We start from the raw sequence: 24,092 nt of genomic DNA, 5'->3' as shown, positions 1-24,092 counted from the left end.
GAATGCAGCTGGAAAAATGAGTTTTCTGTCCTTGGTGCCCACAACACACACAGGAGCCTTGCAGCACCTCACCCAACCAAGTCCAGGTGGCTGCACTTCAGGTGAGAAACCCTGCCTTGTCAGGTTGGAAAAACCCTCCACTTTTATCACTTGCTGCCCTTAGGACAGAAGAGAATCAAGAAGAGATGAACATGAAGACCCATCCAGATTCTGTGCACAGTAAGTACAGTCCATGGAGTCACTCCACTCGCTGAAAAGCTACTACCTGCATAAACCTGTAGGAGCCTTCCAACTCCAGTACTCGCTGCCCCATCCCCAAGGTCTGCATCTCATTTAACTAATGCACACTTCTCAGACTACAAGTGCTGATACTGTAAAGCAAGCAGTTACCACCATTAAAGGTTACCTATTTCCCCTGTGCAAAATAAGGAAAAACACAGACAGTGAAACTCTGTTACGGCCCAATCACTTGCACAAGGCTTTTAGCCTGTCAAATACTAAACAGTCTCTCTTCACAACGATGCTCATGTCTGGGAGATAAAGAGAACAGATCTCAGAAGGAAAAGCTGCAGACAAAGTGTGCAAAGCGTATGATGTTTTACAATGCGCTTGTTAGTTGTTGCCAGCTTATTAGGTTCAAGCCTATTTTGCTTTATGTATTTACCCCATATCCTGTTACATACTTTGTTTTATGAAAACCATGGGAGAACAGAAGGTTGACATTCGTTTACCGTTGTCTTACATGTTATGGATACTACAGATGCAAAAAACACTTTGGGAGGGAGGGTTAAAAAAAAAGGTGAAATACTTCCAACCATTCTTCACCAGACAGTATATGTCCATTTAGTTTATGTTTCCATTAACACGAGTGAAAATGGACATCCACAGTAACACAGAAAACTGCATATGCTCCACAATGAGCTCATTTCTGTCTACAATAGTTTTAGAAATCAGTGGGAAAGTAAACATGCTCCTTTTCCCCTCACTCTCCCTCTGAAGCTCTCCTATATGATTTCCCCAAAGGCAGCAGCCTTCAGATCATTGCATAGCTGGGGGAGCACGCAAACAGCAAAACATTTCATCTATGCCAGAGTGATATTAATAGCATGAAAACGTGGGGAAAACCTCATATTTCAGCCTTATGGTTGCACACCAGGCAGCAAACGTCTCTGAGCAGTGCTATACATTAACTCTACCTAGCTCTGCTTCCACCAGCCTTCCACGCTCATGAGTGACCCTGCCAAGCATTAGAGATGGTACAACACTGAGTGCAGATAAGCCTGCCGCTCTCTTGTGTTCACCATTGCACTCCCATGTTGCTATCAGTGAGCCATGCTTTTCACTTATGGAGGTGGCAGAGCTTGTAAGCGCGTACAAAAATAAACTCACATTCACATAGCAACCAGCAATGTGGAAGTTTTATTGAGACTGCTCTCAAAACATCCAGCCCTGTGCAGCCTGTGAATGAAAACAGCCCTTCTCTTCATCGCTCAATTCATCTGAGACTCCCAAGCCTCAAATAAGACATTTCAGTTTGCAAATAAGTGAAAACAGGGACATACAAGCTACAGTTTATGTTTCTTGCTCAACTACAAACTCTAAGTGGGCAGAAAGACACCCCCCTTTGCTCCTGTCTCTTCTATTTTTACATCACATGACTTTCTAGCCTTGCTGCACCAGAACCCCCTTGCACTGTTTTATTATCTCATCATAGCATCTATGTTTCAGACAAGAAGCAGGCTCTAAATATATCCCACTCCCTGTTGCGAGGCTTAACTAACCTCAGGTCCTTAACGCCAGGCAGGAGATGCAGGGAAGCACTGCTTCTAATATTAATGCTATTTTTTTCTCAAATAAAAATGAAAGGTAGACAAGCTCCACTTAAAGCGTGATGTTTTCCTCTCCAAGTAGGCAGCTTCTTCAACAGCAAGAGATGCTAAGCAGAGTCCTAGCGCACTGCTCACAGAGCTGTTTCCATGATGTTCAAGACCCCAGACTACATACTGTTAGCTGCTGGGAAACACCCCAGGTTAGTCTCCAGCAAAGCCTGCTGTGTCTCCAGGCATGAGAGGAACAGAAACAGAAGCAATACTCTAAGTTATTTCACTAATCCAAGGCAGTTTTATCTTTTCCAGAAGGCATCTATAATGCCATATGAACACTGTCACAGGAAGGGGGCACAGGTAATTCAGGTATTTATTTGCACAACTCTGAGCAGATTCGTTTTCAGGGCTGCATTTACTGAAACAGTTATATTTAAATCCCACCTGGTCATCCCGTAGCTTTTACACACCTCTTCTGCTCTTGTGGAAAGCAGTTTCCAAACAGATACTCCCATGACAGGCCAGGAGCCTCAGAAGGCAAGACCACAGTGCCCAAAGGGAAACAAAGCATTGTCCCCACACAGCAGCAGGTCCATCACCTGTCCATGCAAGTCAGTCACATACACGCACAAAGAATGTTGCTGTCTTTCAAATAATAATTTGGCCAAAGGTCAGGTAGTCAAGGTAGACAGGAACAAGACAACTATGTGCTGTACCTGAGGATTACAAACATGGATATTCTGTAAGTGCTTAGGTAACAACTACCACTCCGAGTGCCACTTTTCTTTCCATCAAATCCAAGCCAGCTATAGCTCTGACGGGGAATATTCTTGGGCAGGCAGCTCACTTTAAAAAAAAAACACCAGAAGGAACACAAGCTTATCCCCTTTTTTTTTTTAATTATTATTTTTTCCTCCTCCCTTCACGTGTTATTTCTAGCATCTTTTTACTATGGCTTTAAATGGAATATCAAAGGGAGAAATATTTCAGCCAATGGCCATGAAAAAGAACGCAACATTCTGAGACACAGCTAAAATGAAAAAACAAAAGCATGGATTTCTCCGGAAACATTTACAAAAAAATCTGTCCAAATATATCTTCACTTGGGTAAGTATTCTAGGCAATTAAACCTTCTTGTCGACAAGACATAAGCTAAGTTATGAACAGACAATATTGCTGTAAGCTTGATTGAATAACAGCGTTCACATCCATCATTACAGACAGTGTCTTCTGCAGGATGCTTTTCAACTGGGCTTCCCAACTAACGCGTACATCAAACCAGATGCATTTCACATGAATTAATGCCAGCTACAGTGAGCTGTCTTACACAGGCATGGTAGGTGAAATAGCTGTCAACGCCTTACAAATCCCGTTACAACCTTTTCTGTAGAGGGCTACCAATGTCCAAGTTCAATGTTAGTAATATGCATTAAGAAAGTAACTCAACCTGGAGAACCCCGCAGCACTCCTCAAATGAGATTTGGCTTTCACCTAGATGCCCTAACAGATATACAGTTAGAAGATGATACGCTCAAGAGTAAAAAAAAATTAAATAAAATTCACGGCTGTCGTTTCTCAGCACAGCCCAATTTGAAGGATCAGCCCTAGGGCAAAATGACAGCACTCAGCAGCTTTCCTCTTGCACACATCCCCAGCCGTACATGTCATGCTGCATGATCCTTCTATGAAGGGACGCCACATTCCCCCCGTGTGCTCTGGATGACTTGCACACGCACCGGCAGCACTTTCCATTAGATCTGCTCGGAAAGCGTGTCAAGCATCTGCTGCGCGCAGGCTGTGCCAGCGTCACGCAGGCTGTGCCAGTACGCTTCCACCAGCACGCTGGCAGCTGCCCAGCTCCCCCAGAGCCCCTCACCCCACAAACCTCAGGGTGGGTGCACAGCACACCAAGGGCACGAGCAGCAGCCTCCGAGCTATTTAGGGAGAACAGGAAACAAGAATGTACTCTGTATGATCTTGGTGTGGGTGTCTAAACAGCTTTCAGCAGCATACTTGATGAACATTGTACGTTCACATTAAAACCATCTCTTCTCAATTCCCTCCATCTTGTGATACCCAAGTGACGACTTCCAATTCTCTTTTCTTGCATTTATGTAGGGCAACGTCACAACACAACGTGACCCCATTATGCTGGCTCCTGTGTAGTAAGCATCTTCAATTTTCCACAGCAATTTTTCTTACACAGCAATGTTAGCATTCAGGCTAAATGGTAAAACAAGTCTTCAGTCCCCGTGCTAACGCAAAGATCAAATTCAAGTGAGCCAGCACAAGAATGATTCTTACTTTGTCTACAAGTTTCTCAGTCCCACAGTTCCCGCAGGTAAGAGCCACACTGCAGCCACCAGCAGCCTGGCAGAGCCCCAGTGCCCTGCGGCAGCCATCTCTTCCCTCCCACCTAGAGAAAGCTATCGCTTTTATGAGGCTGTTAGAACAGGAGGAAAACTATTCAGTGCCAACTGACCTCTGCAAAGCTTGAGAAGATGGTCTCGACTTCAGCAGAGATGCACTTCAACCCTGGAAAACATCACACCTTCTCAAAGCCCATCAAAATATATGGAAAATAAGAACACATACTGTGCAGCTGTGCCCTAGAGACAAGGATTTTACACTGCTCCCATTGTGGGTTGGTACATTTGATTTCTTTGGCAATACCCATTCACACAGTTGAGTTTGCCAGCACGAATCTAGCCATACTTCCACTAGTTACATTCAAAATCTGAGCGAAAAATGGAAATTCATTTGGAGCAACATTACCATTAACAGCTGGAAAGCAAGATCTGATGCCAGGGTTGTTATGCTAAGCACCAAATAGAGCTGAAGTCACACTCTGCTCCAAAGAATTTCTTCCCTATTCAGGGCGATCAGCCGCACTCTTTCCCATTTCAAGAGCTGAAGGACTTGCTTGATGTTGGGAAAAAAAATAAAGTCAGTGATGTGTTTCTTTTTTGAGCTGACGAATTTGAAGAGTGCTTGATTGCATTATTAACATCTCCAATCACACACCATTTAGTGCCTTCAGTTTCCATCCAAGGTGACACAAACAGGTTAAAAAATTTCTCTTGCAAAGCTGAATTTCCATTCATTTGAATTTGATACTACCTACAGTACCCTCAAGAGCAACACAAGCAAGCAATTTGCATATGCTCTGCTATGTTGCAGATAGGAAAACAGCATCAGGCCAAGCAAAGGTTGTGGTTTCCTTTGCTGTACTCTACTCTTCTTCCTGCCACTGAAGGAATATGAGGATCCAAATCCTCCCATGCATGGCAGTGCTGCATGCAATATATACATAACCACAAACTGCAACGCACGTTGCGGACCTCAGTTTGCTTCTGGACAACATCTAGCTTCACACAAGCACCACCACCTTCTCCAGTTTGCTTTCTCAGATGGATCACTCTCATGGTCTCACATTACTAGGCAGTATCAGCAAAATAGCAGGTTTTTTCATTAAGGCTTAGAAAGACATCCAAGTTCTCTCCACATTATGTTATTTGGCTCCCTAGCGACTCTGACGAATGCTAAAAGCCAAGCTGAAATCTACTGAGTACCATTAGAAAAAAACTTCCAATCAGAAGGCAACCCCAATGTCCAGAATGACTCACTCAGCACTCTGCAGCACATTTCTAGCATGGAAAAGACACCCACAGTCTGAGGCAAACTCACATCAGGTTGAAGACAATAGAGGCCAAATTTGTACGCTAGGCAGCTGCCTGACCAATAGAGTGGCAATTTTTAATGTACTTGATCCTATATCTCATTAGTCACCTTCTCCCTCTGCAAGGATTCTAATGAAACAATTTACCTCAGCTAGCCACCTCCTCCTGTGTACAGATACTTCTCCAGACGAAGTTTTTTTTCTTGCTTGTTTTTAAAAAGACAACAAAACAATTCCAAATGATAAATGCCAATAGCGAATAACACTCTGGAGAGCAGCAGCATGTTGCAATACACAGAGAAGGCAACTAGCCTATCAGCTTTGTCTTAGACCTAAGCAGCTTATAAAGGAGCAAGTCTTTGCGTCTCCTCCCATAGCAACTGGGACAAGCTTCCAGATCTACCACATATCATATTCTGGGCTGCATGGAATGAAAAGCCCTGTCCCAAAGAGCCTACAGTTCCAGTACAGCTTTGTGAATAGATAATGTTTGTTTATTCTAAATACACCTGATGAAACTCCAGGTAAGCTCTTGTCATCCCCATGAGTTAAGACATGCACAAATCAGGTGACAAGCAGCATTAGTGCTGTCCTCATCCCGTGTGTTTGCTGGAGGAGAGTTACGTTGCACTTGAATCATTTTCACTGCAGCCAAAGTAGCAGAAAATTATCGTTTTAAAAGATAGAAATATTTCCTTACATATTTGTGAACTCCGGGGTTTAGAGGAATAGACTGAAAGTAACAGGACTTAAAACATTTGGAAACAGTACAAGGATTTCACTTTGCATTTGGAATTCTGAAAGGTTACTCTTACTGTGAAGTTGTTGTTGCTGTAAGACAGAAATAGAAAACAGGGCTGGATTACGCATTTTCTTTAATAAATAATGCAAAACACCTGTGCAGCTTTGTGAAGGAAGATTCAAGCCCAGGTCGCTTAGGCAAGCGTCCCATCTACTACAGATACATCACAGAAACAGCTCTTCCAATCACACCAGCTGTACTTGCTTCACAGAATTGAGCCCCAGTAAATCTTAACTTTGCCTTACTTTCATTACTATTGGCTTTTACAAGTAATGACATGCAAGAAGAACTTACAAAACACCTTACTGTGCAAGTCATTATGGAAAAAAATGATAGCACACATTTCAGAAAGCAGAGCACATCAATTTCACCCTTAGCTGATTGCATCTTGGTTTTTACTACGCCCAGCTTAATGTACCTACAGCTGAAAAAATCTTTGCCCAGTAATAAAGCTGCAGAGCATTAAAATTTTTTGGCTGTAGGAAAAGAAAGTGAAAGATTTATTTCAAGGAAGATGAAATGGCATGCCTCTGAAGGATCTGTGAGCCCCTCACATGAAGTTACAGCTGCTGCTGTTTCGTACTTGCTCCTGCATATCCTCAGGGAGAGAAACAAGATTACTGCAGGATATTTTCATGAGCTAAATATTAGTCAGCATGAGTATTTAACAGCTCTCAAATATGAAATCAATAGCTCCATCTTTGTTCGCAGCTGCATTAGCCTTGCATGTAGTCACGTGCACAGGCAGAAACCCCAGCGAGCGCTTGATACTCTCTGCCAAATAGCCAGAAAGGCCTCCTGCCACTGGGGCACCGATGGGCAGCATGAGCCAACTGCAAAACCAGAAGAGTCCAGCACTGTTTTTTTATTGTCATCCTCCTCTGTATTAGCTACATTTTAAGCACTGAGCATTTCCTTATTCCTCCACCTAGGAGAACCAGCCAAAACAGATTAGGAACACTTCCAGCAGTGCAACTTCAGTAACCAAAAACCTCTTTCTCGGTGCCCTGAAGGCACCCACAGCCAAAAACATATGCACAAAGACGGTCCTAGCAGTGCTTACGGCACACCAAATGCTCCTTCCATGATCCCTCATGCAACTGCTTTAGAGAAGTGCTACAGGATGAGAGATTTTTGCCAGGTTACTGGCAACGTGATGGATGTGCAAAATCATTTTCTATATTAGCAATCTGATGTCATTAAGTTGACAATTACGATACTTGTTTTTTTTTTAATAGGACCTGAACTATTTTAACTAGTGTTCAGTTTTCTTATTTTCTCACAGTCTCAAGGTAGAACTCAAGTCCTCACTTTTTAAAAACTATTTTTTTATAACTTCATCTGTTCCAAGTCATAGCACACAACCCAAAAGAAAACATATGCCCTACTCCTCTTAGATTTCAGTGGTTTTACATCTCTTTCAGATGGTCTCAGTACCTGAGTAACTTGCATTTTCAAGTGCAAAACTTATATTCCAGAATCATAGAATCGTTTGGGTTGGAATGGACCCTTAAAGCCCATCTGGCCCAGCTCCCCTGCAACAAACAGGGACACCTCCAGATCCACCAGGAGCTCAGAACCACATCCAGCCAGACCTTGGTTGTCTGCAGGTACACAACACCCGCCACCTCTCTGGGCAGCCCGTGCCAGTGCCTCACCATGCTTACTGTATACCTGATGGTATGAATGATGATTGCAACCAGACATTGCATCAACTATTAGACTCAGGTGCACTCTTCATACAGCACACAACAGCTCAGCAGCCTAAGACAACCAAAGCCATACCTCAGAGACGAATGTTTATGATTACTCCTGGGTAATTCAAACAGCTGCTAATCTGCATCTGAAGTCTTGGATGCAACGTCTGAAGTTGGAATGTATTTATAACTTTTTCACTCCAATTCCTAACAACGGATTCCAAAAGCAGGAGACAAAACTGACACACTGAAGGCATTTCTGCAATCTGTCCTTTTTCTCATAGCATGCAGCCCTGCAAGAGAACTGAACACAGTGCAGGCTCAATTTGCTGTGCAGCTACATGTCATAACAGCCCTTTAATAGAACTCACAATACACTAACATTTGTTCTCCAGCAATCATCATCACAACTCAAGGTTTTCAGGGTACAATTTGTTACTTTAGCTATTCACTGTAATCAAGGCCTCTTGGTACACTGTAAACCCATATCACCATTTGTTTATATGAACAGGGTATGTGCTTGCACAATCTGTTGACCAAAGCAAAATATTTCTGTTCCTACAGTATTTCCCTGCATTTAATGATAGATTCCCCCCCACCAATAGCTAGAGACATGTTTCCAAAGATTAGAATGCTATCTTTGATTTTAGAAAGCAGACTAAATCGCCCTCTGCACATTCAGCAGTGCCACAATACCTTCACTTTTGCTCACGCCTGCTGATGCAGCAGCAAGCACAGGGCGCTGCCCAGGCAGTTCTACCATGCCTTATACCACCCATGCTGCACCCAGAGCTATGATCAGCCTCCGAGACTGCTGCCAGCATGGTGCATTATTCATCAGAAGACAGATCTTTTTATAGTCACATTCCTTGAACAACCAAAATTCCTTGCACTCAACTCTTTCTCCTGGATTTTTTGCTAGATTATTTTAAGCCAAGACTTACAAAATTATGAAATTTGACTAAGAATAATTCTGACAAGAACTGTGGTATTGCAGAAAAACTTAAAAGCCAGGAGAAAGTACAGCATTTACAGAATCAACAGTATCAAGAAAACAGTTTAATTACAAAACAAGCACGGGCTAGATATGCACCAAGGGAAACATGGGTGAAGAAAAAGTTGTCTGTTATTCTAGTAATGTCTGCACTGTCATTTTTAAAGCATCTGGAAACCTACTGATGCAATTGCTCTGCAGAACCTGACTTTCCCCTGATAACCCAGTTACAAAGACTATGTTGGTATAGCTTCTCATCCCCACCCTTTCCCTGCAGCAGAAAGCCAAGTCTTTTAAGGAGAGTAGTGTCCCCCTGCCAGCCAGAAGCAAAGTTGACAACCAAAAGAATCAGCTATCGTCTGTGAAGTAGGGCTCCTCTTACACCATCTGAACAAACAAGATAGCAGGGCTAGGAGAAGCTCAAGGAAAGGAAAAAGCCCTTCCCACCCTTTTTATCCACACATGGAAGGCTAAACTGGCTTCAGAATCCTGACAGACTATCAAACTGCCAAAGAAAGACTCTAAATATGTGTTATATACATTCAGTTAAGAAAAAGCTATGTTATCAGTTGCACAAAATTCCTCTCTCCCCCTCCAGAAGAGAATATATATCTTATTTTTTACTTCTATTCACAAAACAAGAATAACTATGATCTCCACTTTTAGGGAGCTCCTACCCTACTCATTACTCACTTAGATCATCTTGAAGCATGAAATAATGAAGTACTGTTTCAGTAGTACTTTTCAATAGTACTTCAATAGTATCACATGCAGAGAGAAATCAGCAACAAATGCAAACAATGGTACCACTCAAAAAAGCTGCCATCTCTCAGAAGACGATGATTATAACAATTACACAGAGAAGAGGTTTTTTTTTATCAAAAAAGCTTCTCCAAACAACGCATTCTTGCTCTCTAACCCATCAACTAATCACACAAGAAAACAGAAGAATGGAAACAACAGTTGCCATCTGAACAAGAACTTGCAGTCTAGCACTATAGGTTTAATATTCATAGATCAAACTTTCAGGCGTGAAACATTCTCTGGATTAAGGTGTTTGCCAAACAGCAACACAACAATCTTGAGAGACCGTAGACTTACATCTGAGAAAGAAGGTAGGCTGGGCTGTGCCTGGCCCATGTGGCAATGAACCAAACCTGTACCCACACCACGATGCTGTGCTCAAGCAGCAGCGCTTCCAACAAAACAGTGGAGCGCTCTGAAGGCTGCACCGCACGCGTCCCAGGTTGGCATGCTGTGGGCACGCCTCTGACCCAACACACACCTTAATGAGCCCTTCCAGGTTCAAGTTTGTCATAGAAAAATAAAGAGACATAGTTGACTTACTCTACACATTCATAGAAATGTCCTGACCTGGAGCACTGTGCTGGGTCTAACAAAGCAGCCAGTGGAAGACACCTACATGCAATTCTGGGGAGCTCCGAGTCTCAGTCTGTTAGTCCTCCTCTAAAGGTCAAGTTGCCAAGTCTTCCCTCAGGCAACACTCAATGATCCTTTTTCACAAATTAGAGTAGTGCTACGTGATATTAAGATGCTGTTATTTGTGAGCGCTCCTGTAGAGTTCTGCTGGAAATACTGATCTTGTTCTGTCCTTATAAAAAAATTCCTCAGCAGAACCATGTCTTCAATTTCCAAGCTGGCATAGAACTAGAAGCTTCTCCTAGTCCCATGTGTTAACAGAAGGTCTGTTTGCCTAAACAAACCCATCACACACAAGGTTTGTTACCTGATTTAACAGACTATTAAATGACCTGGCAGTCAGTCTGCACTGGTATTTCCATCCTGTTTAAGAAGGGTAGAAGCAGAGCAACGTTAATGTTTTTTCCAATGATATTAGACCAGTTCTCAGTGCCAACAAAAGCTACATGGCTTCCCTGTGATGACCTGGAAGAGGCAGAGACAACACTATTACTTCCATGTGATCAGCCAAATCGCATCCACAGCAGAGGCCATAGGAATACAAGTCAAGGAAAACAAATGGAAAAAATCATCCCTGAGAACAAAGACATTGATGACTGGAAGAAGAGAACAGGTCTCCCACATCAGCCTCTTCTCAACACTGTGACCATTCTCCAGAAATGCAGTGCTCCAGGGATGGGCAGTTCCTCAGAGCAGCTCACCCCAGCATTTGGCCGGCAGCTTTCTTAACTTCACTCCATACCTGCACCAGCTGCAAGTCCATTCCTTGCTAAGTGTTTGAGGCTGAAGAGATGAAGCCTGACTTGAAAGCTTTGAGTTACTATGTGGCACAGCTACAGAGAAGACTAGTAGGAAAATCAGAGCACCCCAGTACAGCTCAAGCAGTTGAGAAGTTTCTGCTTCTGCTGCTATGGTGAAGTAAGCAGATTAAGAGGTTTGAGAGTTTATTGTCTTCAATACGTACTTTTCTGTAACTACACATTTTGCTGCATTGAGTCGCTAACATCAATAGTTTCCACTTACCAAAGTACTCCTATGTAAATAGGAGTAGTACAACTACAGGAATTTCCAAATAACTATTGCTATGAGATGTAACTGACTTTGACTCCTCTCCTCCTACCGAAGCACAGATATATCAATAACTTTTACAGTAATCCATATGGAACAAAACACATCAAAGGACTTGAAGAGCAGCCCAGAAGAATCTCCTTATGAAGAAAAAGGAGAAATTACTAACATATGACCCAAAACAAACAGAAATGAAAAGCAAAAAGAGAGAAGAGCGGCATTACATCACAGCAACGCATTAGTTGTTTATTGCCGTGCAAGCACCATGCTGCCTCCACTGCTCTCTATGGCTGCAATCACAAGCAACGCTCCAGGCTAGAAAGGGACAGATTCAAGTGGGCTGCTCCGCCAAAGGCCTAAACAGCTTCAGAAATCTCTGCTGAAGTTGTTATACTTTTTCCAGTAAGAGTGACTGAAGGGATAGGTAGTGCTGAAAGTCACCTGAGACTAGGCATTCAACTGCCTCAAGCATAGGCCTCATTAGCTCCCCACCTGCATCTCTAACATGCAAAGAGATCAAGAGCTCAAAGACAGGGAGATGCACCTGGTATAGAAGCCAAAGGGGGATGCTTCACAGGGCGTGGCCACCATTCCCTAGCTATTCTGCACTATTACCCAAACTATGCATGCCATTTCAGGCTATTCCTAACACCCGATAAGAGCCTATCCACTGAAAGAAAAATTAAATTTCGATGTCCTTTGATTCAGAGCTCATCAATTAAGTCGACAGTGCAGTACCTCTGTAAAAACCTCTAAAAAGACGCAAATGGGCAGGAAGTCAGGATTTAGCTCCACAACCCCAAGGCAAGTATATTCCAGCTGTTAAACCCCAAAGCAAGCAAGATTAGGATATCAGGCTAAAAAAAATGACTGAGGGTTTTCTACGTGGGCCCACAAGCTAGAAAGCTAAACCAAATTAAGGTCATTTTGGTATAGAGCATCTTAACTGAAGAATTACATGAGGCTTAGTATCAATGGAAATTCCAGAGGCTTAAATGCTTGTGCTGACAACGCAGTTTAATCCTCCCTCAAAATTAATTCTAAATTACTTCTCACCAAGCAGCTAATTAGAGACAAGTATTTAGATGACCAGTTGCCATAAGACATGAAGAACTCCTTGACACACCAAGTAGGAATTAGACGCTGCAGAATTGAATTGAATCTCACCTACAAGAAGGTTTTCCTCCAGGTAACAGAGTCAAGTTTCAATATCATGATTTGGACAGCAGTGCCGATAAGAAGATATAAAGAAAACCACATATACAATCCCAAATGAGAAAGGCCAAGCTACACGGGTTTTCCGGGAGAAAAAAAGGTTTCTGTTCAGCAAATAAGACTTTAAAACCCTTTAGTATAGCCAAATAGTTGTGTATCTCACTTCCCAATTACCCAATGCAGCATGCTTAAAGGTGCTCAAACTACCAACGCCCACCGTTCCTCTAGATCTCTTCCTGCAGTGTATTTATTTCACAGCTTCACCCATTTACACCAACCATCTCATATTTACAGTGCAAGGATGTGTTTTTCTGAGCACAGGGAATTTTAAGGGACCTTCACCACAGCCTCATGCTCCTGTTGTAAGGCCAATTGTGATGGGGTGGGGTGAGGGCTTGCGGCTGGCAATGCTGCGCAGATCTTTCACTAGAGGAGGCAGAGTTTACATGGACTTAAAACCAATGGGCCATTGCAATCAGTAATCTCCTGCAACACAAGCCTCCCTTCAATAATGGCTGGCTTTGCCAGGAATACAAATGCACTCTTTAAATGAGCAAACACTTTGATTCCCATTTCAGATACAGCTGTCAAGTGCACACTGGAGCAAAGATAATACTGGCAACAAGTTACAAACATTTCTATCCCATAGCCAAAGCTAACTCTTTCTGCAAGTTTGAACTTGACATAACACTTGTCAGGCAGGGCAGAAAGAACACAAGATTATATATATATATAATATATAATATTATATATATTATTATATATATATATAATATAATATATATAAGTTATACATATATAATACTTAATTATTCTTGCTTTATTGCTTTATTCTTAAAGTTATCTTCCAGAAGAAAAGGCTCCATGCTGTATGACCATCAGCACTGTTTCCAGAGATGCATGTGGGACACCATTCCACATTTGCTACATGCATAGAAAAAGGTTGTTCTCACACCAAAAGGAGTCTAATCCAGGAACAGGATAAGCACAGCAGTAATTTGGGGTACAAGAGGACTCATTTCCTTTATGGGAAGGCTGGGCCAGTGAGCTCCAGAATTGCACTGCAACTGAGCTAGAAAATTCTCAACTCACATTGTGCACAATGCAGGGGAACTCATCACTGGCCTCAACTTCACCCTTTTGACAGTTCAAGAACTCCCAAACAGGACATTCAAGTAGGGCTGAGCAAACAATCACAGGAAATTAATTTTGTATTCTGCTAGAGGGAATGAAGCAGTCTCTTTCCAGCTGAGAGCATATAATTGTTTGGCACCAACTGGCTACATCCTAGAAGCTACAACAGAAGCTGAACAATTTGTTTTGGTTCGGTATATCTATTTTTCTCTTTGTCTCAAACTCCATTGGTTTTCCAATCCTATCAATTGCCTGCAAAAATTGAGTTGTAGGAGGCTTTGGGGCCATGATGACCACAGTGACAATCCCTTACAATATCGTTTGTATGCAATGTGCTGTCTACAGTCATGCCAGGCAGGTCACCAAGGACAAATCAGGGCAAGAGCTACAGGAAGAGCCCAGGAAGGAAGAGACCTCTGAGACCCTGAGGTTATTCTCTCTTACATGTATTTTACTCCAGAGCTAACACGAAGCTAACAGCAGCGAAGACAGCTAACAATGAAGCTGAGAGCTAACAACAGCCCCAAATACATCCACCAGACAAAAGAAGAATGTTTGCCCTTATCTGAGGAGATAAGGAAAGTGCAGGATGCCCACAGCTTTTATCTCCCCAAAACAGTAGGGAGAAGTGAAAACACAGTGCCCACATCCCCACCACATAGCAAAGATCAAAAAAATCAACCAAACTGATACTCAATTGCTGTTACAAGAATATTGTTGCATCCTAGCGGGAAAGACTTCCATGTGTTTGAATAAGTACAAAGAGGAGTTTAGAAGAGATTCCTTAACAAGGAGCATCCAAACTACTCAGTTGGCTCATCTGTTAGAGTTGACATGGCCAATAACAGCAATGCTGTTAGTATTCCGGTGGAAGGAAAAACTGGTTAACTAGTCATTGGAACACACAGTTGTTACTATAATTAACATGAACTGTTCCAACAATATCTCTGTATGTAGCATTTTTGATTCAGGGCAACACTTATTCAGGGACAAATTTCAAACAAAGTCTGACTCTGAAAACAGATCTTTTCAAGATGAGGGCTTCTCAAATGAAGTTTCCCATCCAATATATTTAGAAATGTAATTGTTTTTCCAAACTGTCGCTGAAGAGTAACTTGAAGGGGAGGCTGTTTTTGTTTTGTTTTTAAAATCGGAACTAGTTACAGCCGCCCTGTGAAGGGGAAAGAGGAATGCAGAGCAAGTAGCTCCAGCTGATGCCAGTATTTCAAAAATAACCAAATAACTTGCATAATCTCAAAAACATTTTTATAGAAGCTCTCCATCAGAAAGAGGCCTTTAATGATGTCTGTGATTTTGACAGCAAGTGTCTTATATAGACTCAAAGCACACAAAGCAGTTCATAGAGAGTGGTCATTGTTATGCCTATTGCTAAGAACTTACTGAATGAATGGACAGTTGGACTGAAAGATCTGGGAAAGCCTCAGGATAGCTTGCTTCCAAGCTTCATACCAGAGACTTTGGCAGGGTTTTGTTTTCAGACAGGCAGTTTTCATAAGAGCACCACTTTGATCTAAGTGAGCTCCCAGCCAGAGATGCCCTTGGCACCCAGTGATTAGGGCAGCAGCTACATGTACCAGAGATGGTGCTCAGAGGGTCTGAGCTGTTTTTCAGAAGCAAGGCACAGGCCTCCAGATACACAGGCTACAGCACACATTTCCTGAGTATTTATAATGGGAGCAAGATAAAAGTGCCATTTTTATGAAGTGACATCAGTGTGAACACAGCACTACATCAACAGGAACACTTACCACAAAGCAAAAATACGCATGGTTCCTTGGCAATTTGAAAGGGAGCTTGAACTCTTCTCCTGTTAATGCTGCTCAGCACATAATCCTAATCCCTCACACCTAATCTTTCCTTTTCCCCCAAGCCTCTTACCTGTGATGGGGCAAGACTGATATTCCCAGTTCCTAGATCTGGCTAAGAAGCCAACCACATACATTATACAGCCTTAAGGCAAACGATGCTTCCAGCAACAGACTCTAGACAGCATCCACAGCATTTTAATTTCTCCTCAGGTTTATGAGGAGAAAAAACTGAAGATTTGTTGCAGATATCACACACCAGCTCTGCCTCCCAAACCTCTAAGGAGGAAGCTGGCTGGGGAATAGATGCATACAGGCACTACAAAAATACCCCATGTGCCTGTACAGTTATGTACAATAGTCACTGTGATGCAGTTGAGCATTCATGATAGGCAATAAAACAGTATGCCCCTCGTTTCAAAACACTCAGAGCTCCCACTTCAGATACAGTGTAACCCAACTATCCAGTCAAGAGTTCCTGTAAGGAACATTTTAAGGAAAAACAAAACTTCGATCTATATACTTGGCAAGCTCTTAACACAAGATGGTAGGAATACATTAGAGCAATTACTCATACGTAGTCAGTGCATTGCTTCTGTAATACAACAGCAGATCAGTTTTCACTTTGCCCTGGATCAGAGGACCACTCCACAATTTCCCACTGAAGCAGGAGCACTCCAGTAGCTATAGCTTGGGGCCAATCAAAAGCACCTGATTTTAACTCAAGTGAAATTTTATCAAGCACTTGAGCCAGTATAAACCACTTAATTTATAATGCCAGCCTGGAGGTATTGTTAAGAATCAAGATGATCCACACATCTCACCCATTCCTTTCCTCACCCATCAGTTTGAAGGAAGGCTGAGAAAACACGGCCTTCAAGCCAACAAGACCAACAAACTCACCGCAAGAAGAAAACGCCTGCAGACACACAGTCTCTCAAAAATACATTTAAGAGTAACATTTCCTCTTTGCTTTCCCCAAACTCAAGACCACACCAGTCTATGAGCTTTTAGAAATAGCAGAGTAATAAGAAGGTTCCAGCTGCAGTTAACGATGAAGAGAGAACATTTAATCCACAAGGTTAAAGTCAACTGGATCTTCAAGGCACCTGTGGCATTCTGTGATGTGCCAGGCTTCTTAATTACAGCTGCTGCAGGAAGCCTGGACAGCAATACTGACATTTCCACTTGAGAAACCCAGATGTTAAACTGGATAGCAGCTGTTCTATAGCAAAAAGCCAACATTTGTCAGGAGTTCATTTCCGTTAAGGATCAGGGGAAAAAACAGGGAGCGTAAGTAACTGCAGTTCATGTACTATAAAGTACTACCATTGTCCATGCAACTTCTCTTCAATCTTTTAGATGACTTCATTACTCAGAAGAGAAATTCAGATCCATCTGTTCCTATCAGAGCATAAAATGGCCCTTTATTGCAATGCACAGCTGTTTTTCCTCTATTCAGTCTTCCCACAGACTCAGCACAGTAACAACCCTTGCAATAACATATAACTTTGAAACAAGAAAAACACTTTCCAGCTGGTAACTGTATCATCACATTTAGTCCACATGAAGATCTAAGGAAAGCCCATAGAACTCAAGCATTTGAAATAGGAAAGCTATTTCTAAGGTGCTGCAGAAATCCCTGTTGCATCCAATTCCTGTGGCTAGGGAGAATGAGACTAGCTGATACAAGGAAGAAATGAAAGACATCACAGCATGGAGTTACCTCTTGTTTTCCTTCTCAGTCTTTCATCAGCTGATGGCAGCAGCACCAATACTGAGTAACTTGATTTGATTTACACAGACTACTATGAAAGCAAAACAAAAAAATCTAACCACTCTCAAAAACAAAGATCTGAAGGAAAGATCTCATCAGTACAAAGGACAGCACACGTGCAGGTAACACATCCTGAAGCATCAGCTTAGCTGGTCACAATCTGATATAGGCTGGCCATACACAGTACTCTCCCAGAGATTCTGAGACTTTTGGTAAGCTCTAAATAAATCATAAAGCTGCAGAATTCATGTTTGCATACAACTCCGCATCCAACATCATCTGGCTTTGCATCTGTGAGACAGACTTGTTTGAACAAAGCCAGAATCTCTATGCTTCAATTGGCAACCTAAGCTTTGCACCTGACTGAGGTCAGACTACAAATAGAATTTAGCAAAAATTATATTAATGGCAAAGGAGAAAATGAATAACAGCACTGAAAAACAAAAATCATGGTCAAGTATTACTAAAATTTCACCAAAGCTCCTATCCATCACATGAAGAAAGTGCTTTTCCAACGCTCTTTCACATCTCAGGAGACCCTCTAATGCAGCTCTGACAGGCTGCTAGCACTGCCTACAGAAGCCAGAGACAAGAGCCGAGGGGAACACTCCTGTATTAATTCAAATAGCCAGTACCTTCCATCTTGGTCTCTGCCCACAAGGGGAAGCACCTAGAGCAAACACTGGCCTGGAAAAACACATGCATACCATTATCTCCCCCCCCCCCCCGCCCCCCAAGTTGTTTGCCATCAACTTCGTCTATGTGTTTATCCGAAGGTGAGCTTGGCATTGAAAGAAAGGTATGGAGTGAGGTTAGCTCAATTAACTGTACAACAGTTAATTGTATTGAAAGTTTGTTTTCCAGACCACAGCTTCCAAGCTGATTGCAGGCATTAATATCTCACAGCAGCATCAAAACAGTCCTTTGCACATGCAGCCACAGATCAGGTTTGCACAAGTTTATCCTAGAAGGAAACTCTGGGAGATCCTCAAGAAAACAGTGAACTAATTCCAGAGCTATCCTATCTGCTTCCTATTAAAACATTTTCTCTCTTAAGCCATTAGAAGTGAACCATATTTATCAATTAAAAAACGTGACAAGTTTCACTTCAGCTTTGAAGTGGTATAGCTGGAAGAGAGGAGAGCACTCAACGCAGACTGTGCAACTCAGCATTGTGCTGTTTGATTTAAGTCAAAACAATTGCAGATGAAAAAGCAGACATTTCTTTCTCACACTTCTCCCACCATCCCCCATCCCATCGCTGAAACATTTTGGTGAGGAACAGGAAAAGCATAGACATTCAAACTACATCTTTTCTCCTTTTAAGACACATTATGTGTTACCCATTTAAAACACGAGTGCTACTGTATGTGCTGAGAAGTCTGCCTAAAAAGGAAATCATCATGTGTATTCTAACATCAAAACAAGTTAGGGCTTGACATTAGGGCTGCACCTTGCAAATACAAAAGCAGGAGTTAGATGAAATAAAGGCTCTTGATGATGACAAACTGCATCTACTACAAAAAGCTACCTGAAAAGCAAGGTAGAGAACAGACCTGATACCCCACAGTATGTTTACTTTCAGCAAAAAATCATTTGCAACAAGCTCACTGAACAGAATTTGCCCAAGATGTTTGACCTGCTACAGAATATCAGCTAAATCAGTCATTAATTATGGCATCTGCTAACCTTCACAAAATAAATCTACTGTATGCAAGTCAAGAGCGTGAAGTCCATCAGACAAATATTCAAGAATATTTCTTGCACTCTAAGACAGGAACAGGCAGAAGCCATAAAGGTGAGACAGACAAATGTAAAATGATTTTCATCATGAACAAGTTTATCTCCATAATTTGAACCAGTTAGAGAGAAAAGTTGTAGGTTCACAGGAAACATTTTGTACGTCTGCTCAGATGCATAGAACATAACAAGAGAATTATCACGATCCAAAATATACAGCTGAGATCTAAATACAGTCCCAACTTAGTTTCAAGCCATCAACAGCTCCTCAAAACGCTAGCTCACCCGCTGTCACTTTAACCATTAGCAATAAGTAATTGATGCTGCAACAGCAAAGGCTACTGCAAGGCAGTACTAGAGGACATAGACAGGACACACTGAATTCATCCTTTCAGTACTCAAAGGTTCTACAGTGCTGCTAGATGAACACATATCAAAGTGTCAAGAACGTAAATTCGTCCTCTAGCACCAGTCCTCCTGCTCTTGCTGTTTATAGACTCCAGCACAAGAGAAGCAGTTATAAAAGAACTCCCTCCTTACCACCTGCTCAGCCTTCAGTATACTGCATATCCTAAAAGGAGGAAAAGAACAAGAAAACACATAATGCAGAACGTACAAGCATGCCGTTACTTTATCAAAACAGCCTTATCACATAGCATGTAGCCATACTAAAGCCACATAAAGGAGAGCAAGAGTCAAGTACAGTTATACAAAGCAGAAAAGCCATTTTCATCTGCCATGCCATTATTTTTTCATTAAAAATGTGAACTGTTGATTTGCTTTAAATCATGTATTGGGTCAAATATTAGGAAGCTCAACAATGTGATTGTCAGGATGCACCATGCTGTACGCTGAGACATTTGTCAGCCCAGCAGGCACCCCTAGTTCATCAAGAACCCCAGTAATTTCCCTCAATTTGGTTGCCTGCACTGAAGAAAATCTTGGTTTCTATAGTCCTCAAGAGCATTAGACTAGAGCTTCTGCATGCTGACAACCATCTAAGGTGGTATTACAACCTAGAGAAAGGACATAACTTCACAAAGTCCATTTAAATACCTGCAAGAATAAGAAAACCACTAAGGAGAAAAACTTTAAATAAAAGCTTGCACTCAGCCTAACAAAATATGCAGTTGGTTCCTCAGACAGGAAGGCAAGCACTCAAGATACACAAATAATTTCTAAATGGAGGCCATCATTCAGCTGCAGGCTGGTGTCTGCAATGACAGTAAGGCACTACAGTAACTGCTAGCTAGCACTGCTCTGACCACCACACTCAACAGCTCCTGAGTCACAAGCATCCACCATCTTGTCTTCATGTTTTAGCTGCCAGGACATTCTACACACTGCTACATTCATAGGGAAACAGGACAGAGAAGTGCAGTTACTGAATGAATAAGAATGTTGGATTAGTATCTGTATTAATCATCTGGCTGTTTTTTTCAACAGGTCTTGGAACACTGCATGACATCGAATAGAGACTCATTCTGTACCTTCCACTGACTTACCTTAACAATTCACAATTCCTATTCTAAATTACCAGTAAAGCTACTTGTCAGTAACTGTTAGCCTTAAATAAAAACAGATTAATGGTACTTTTTGAACAGACCTAGGCTAGTGCCTCCCAGATTACATTACAGCCTTGCTAATAAACAGCAGGATGTACTCAACAGTCCAAAAATCTTCTGGACCTCCAAATACACGGCACAGCTTTTCAGGTTACTCTCAAAGCATTCTAACAGCTCACACCTTTGTGGAAACCTTTACTACTACAGACTTTCAGGTTTTTACTTTTATGCTGGTAGACAAAAGCTCAAAGATTAAAAAGGTAAAGTACTGAAACGATGAACAAAATGATACCAATAAAGAACAAAGAACACGGTGGGGGTGGCAGGGAACCAGTAAAGAACCTCATTAGTCAGGGAAGAGTTTAATTAAAGTCTGGAAAGAACGGTACCACTAACTTCAGACACTAAACTTCTCTAAACAGATTTTTGAGCTAGAAGTGTATTAGCCCAAGATTTCAGGCAGTTGAAGGCAACTGAAGTGGCACTGAAGCAAGATATATGAAAGCAAAAGCAGAGCTCTAAATTGGGAAGCGTGGGGTTGTTTTCAGTTGCATACCCACATATAATTCAGGTCATGCTTGGGCAACACCAGTACCTTCCTCACCCACCAGGCTGAAGCTAGATCTTGCTTGCAGCAGGTTTTGAGACTACATCAAATGCGAGGGAGCAGCCAGTGCACTGATGAGGAAGGCTATCACTTCACAGAGCAGAACTGGACAGGTCCTTAAGCCATCCGATATAGCATTAACTCAGAGCATGGTTAGATTCAAAGTTGCCAGCTTCCAGAGGTCCTCTCCAACCTACACTTCCCAATCATTTTCAACATCCATTTCGGCTTGCCACTAAATAACAGATCAGGAAAACCTGCAAAATTCAACCTTCTACCAACGTTGACAAAATTATAAATATAACAAAAATCTCTTCTGCAAGATCTCCATTCTCAGCTCCTAACATAACAACCCCATGGAATTTGTTCCCAGACTCTTATACGCTGCAAGCAAAATCAGCAGCCTATAAACACTACTTATACAACAGGTGTGATTAGTTAATGTTCTTGCTTCTCAAAAGATTCCTCATCACTTCTCATGCGGGTTAAGTGTATATGCAAGCTCATTTGCTCATTCTTTCTATAGGAAAATAGTTATGTTGAGTTTAAGGCAAGCTCATGGAGGAACTGTACTGTAGGTTTCTGTTAGCACTTATTTTTGTAGAAGCAGCATTCCTCTGTGCTCCTGTATATGCCAGATCGTATGTACTTTAAGTCCCACATAGACTGGGATGATCTTGTTCCCTAAAGGGACGAAAAAGAAAACAAAAAAACAAGACATAGAACTTGAGGCTATTTAGTTGACTTGGATTTTGTCATGAGAAAAACCAACTTAAGTTCTGAATTAAGATTTAATGAAAACATCTGCCAGCAGCATTTGTTTAGACTTCCATCTCCAGAAAAACCCAGACAATCACACCCTACACTATTTTGTGGGATGATGTGACTTGCAGATTTTTTTATATTGACTTATTTATTACGTTAAAAAGCAAAAAGAAAACTTTGTTTACAAGAGAAAGGAATTTATAAATTTAGATCAGATACTGTGGGTTTTGGAACAAGAACGCTAAACAACATGACTGTACCTGTTTATCAACAGCACCTTATTTTTGGAAGAACTACAGGTGTTATTTTCCATCACACATTCATGAAACATCAGCAAGAAGAAACAACAGAAAGGCAAACTACTTCTCCTGCAAACTTCTCACAGGCACAGGCTCACTGGAAAAAGATTCTTTATTCAAAGCTACTACATATATGCTAGAAAATGCCATTACATGCAACAAACAGAAACCAGGTGTTCACTTTGTTGGTAACCAATAACTGAAAAAGCAACCATCGTATCTGTAAGTTACAGACTACCTTTCTCAGAACAGAGCTGACGTGCTTCAGGGCAGAGCAGCAAGCCAGGAAAAGGGAAAAAAACCAACACAACTTCATTAGCCATGTATGTGTAATATGTACATAATAACATACACTCCTTTTCCCAAGACAAATTACCAGAGAAGACCCAGGTTTTACTCAGAACTTCACCTAGAACCAGCTACTCCACGGAGACTCTGTAAGAACCTTAGTCAGCTTTCCTTCATTAAAAACTGGATACGGAGTTAGGGTGCACGCTCAAGTTTTGGTTGTTTTTTTTTTTTAAATAACTTACATAAACACACACCATACCCACCCATCACACAACCCAACTAGCAGATAAAAGTTTATACTGTCTTATCTTTATTTACTTTATCCAGCCACTTGCATGCTTGAAAAAGGTAATCTTTGTCCTGTGCTCTGCCAATATAAAAGGCTTATTCTCATCTAAGTACACACACAACCAATAACACATCAAGTATTGTCTGTAAAGTTTTCAAATGTTTCCTCCTGAACGAGAGATCTCCCATGAAGATACCACTGTAACACAAACAAGTACGAAAGGCACTGGAGGTATCTGCGCCATAGTTTCCAAGGTTGCTATAAACTCCCTTTGAAGCTTGGGGAAAGGTCGAATGGGAAAATAAGGCATATATATTTGATTATTATTAGTTGTTTCCCCAGAGGGGACTGTCCTGGTGATAAACAGTCCATTCTTGATCTGCAAATAATTTGTTCCCTCCCCAGCCACGGGGCATTCATAACACCAAGAAATGTTAGAGGATTTAAGAAGCCAGATAATTACAACACAACATATTAAATAATACAGAAGGCTAATTCAAGCAGGAGCCCAGAACTCCCAGGGCAGAAATAACATGTATTACTCACCGTACACTCCAGATCGAGGAAGGCCAAAGCTGATGCACAGCTGAGCAAGGTGCCACTCAGTCCATGCTTTTGTCCCAGGGGCTGCCACAGCCCCCTCCCAATCTGCTTCTTATTCTGCTGTTGCAAACACAGCTGCTCCTCATACACGTTGCAGGCAGCAAGTCCCTTCAAGCACCAAAGAGGGAGCTGGGCCAGGCACGACTCATCCCTCCAAATCAGCTGTTCTCCACCCATTTGGTTTAACTCTGAGCACTAAGCAAAGCTGCTCGAGGGACTGAACAACCCCCATTAGGGGAGAGAGACAGACAAGGCACAACAGAAGGGACTGCACTGAACTCCTCGTCATTTGTGTGGTTTTTGGTTTTAAACCAGATTTCCTTAATACTACCTAAGTTTTTAACTGGTTTGATTTCTATCCTAAGTTTGTCAACTTCTGCCATAGAATCATAGAATGAGCTAGGTTGGAAAAGAACTACAAGATCATCCACCTACCACCAATAACCCCACTAAACCATGTCTCTCGACGCTATATCTA

At 41.8% G+C, this 24,092-nt stretch overlaps 1 protein-coding gene across 3 annotated transcripts in view; it reads right to left on the bottom strand.

Annotated features, from left to right (window-relative positions):
• Positions 1–24,092, bottom strand: part of MCU (mitochondrial calcium uniporter) — an 81,923-nt gene that overhangs the window by 43,091 nt on the left and 14,740 nt on the right. For 2 of the 3 annotated variants that reach the window (XR_002439710.1, XM_021399966.1), the window contains exon 1: positions 23,558–23,806. The exons of the other annotated variant lie outside the window; for it this stretch is intronic. Coding sequence is in view for 1 of the 2 variants with exons in the window: in XM_021399966.1 (XP_021255641.1) it covers positions 23,558–23,791 (234 nt within the window). In the remaining variant the exon portion in view is untranslated. Of the gene's footprint in view, positions 1–23,557; positions 23,807–24,092 lie in introns of those variants that run through there. 3 annotated transcript variants of the gene reach the window in all.

This window comes from Numida meleagris, chromosome 5 (assembly GCF_002078875.1).
Source record: "Numida meleagris isolate 19003 breed g44 Domestic line chromosome 5, NumMel1.0, whole genome shotgun sequence".
Classification (NCBI taxonomy): domain Eukaryota; kingdom Metazoa; phylum Chordata; class Aves; order Galliformes; family Numididae; genus Numida; species Numida meleagris.
The sequence above is the reverse complement of the archived record's forward strand: the minus strand, read 5'-3'. Positions and strand labels throughout refer to the sequence as shown.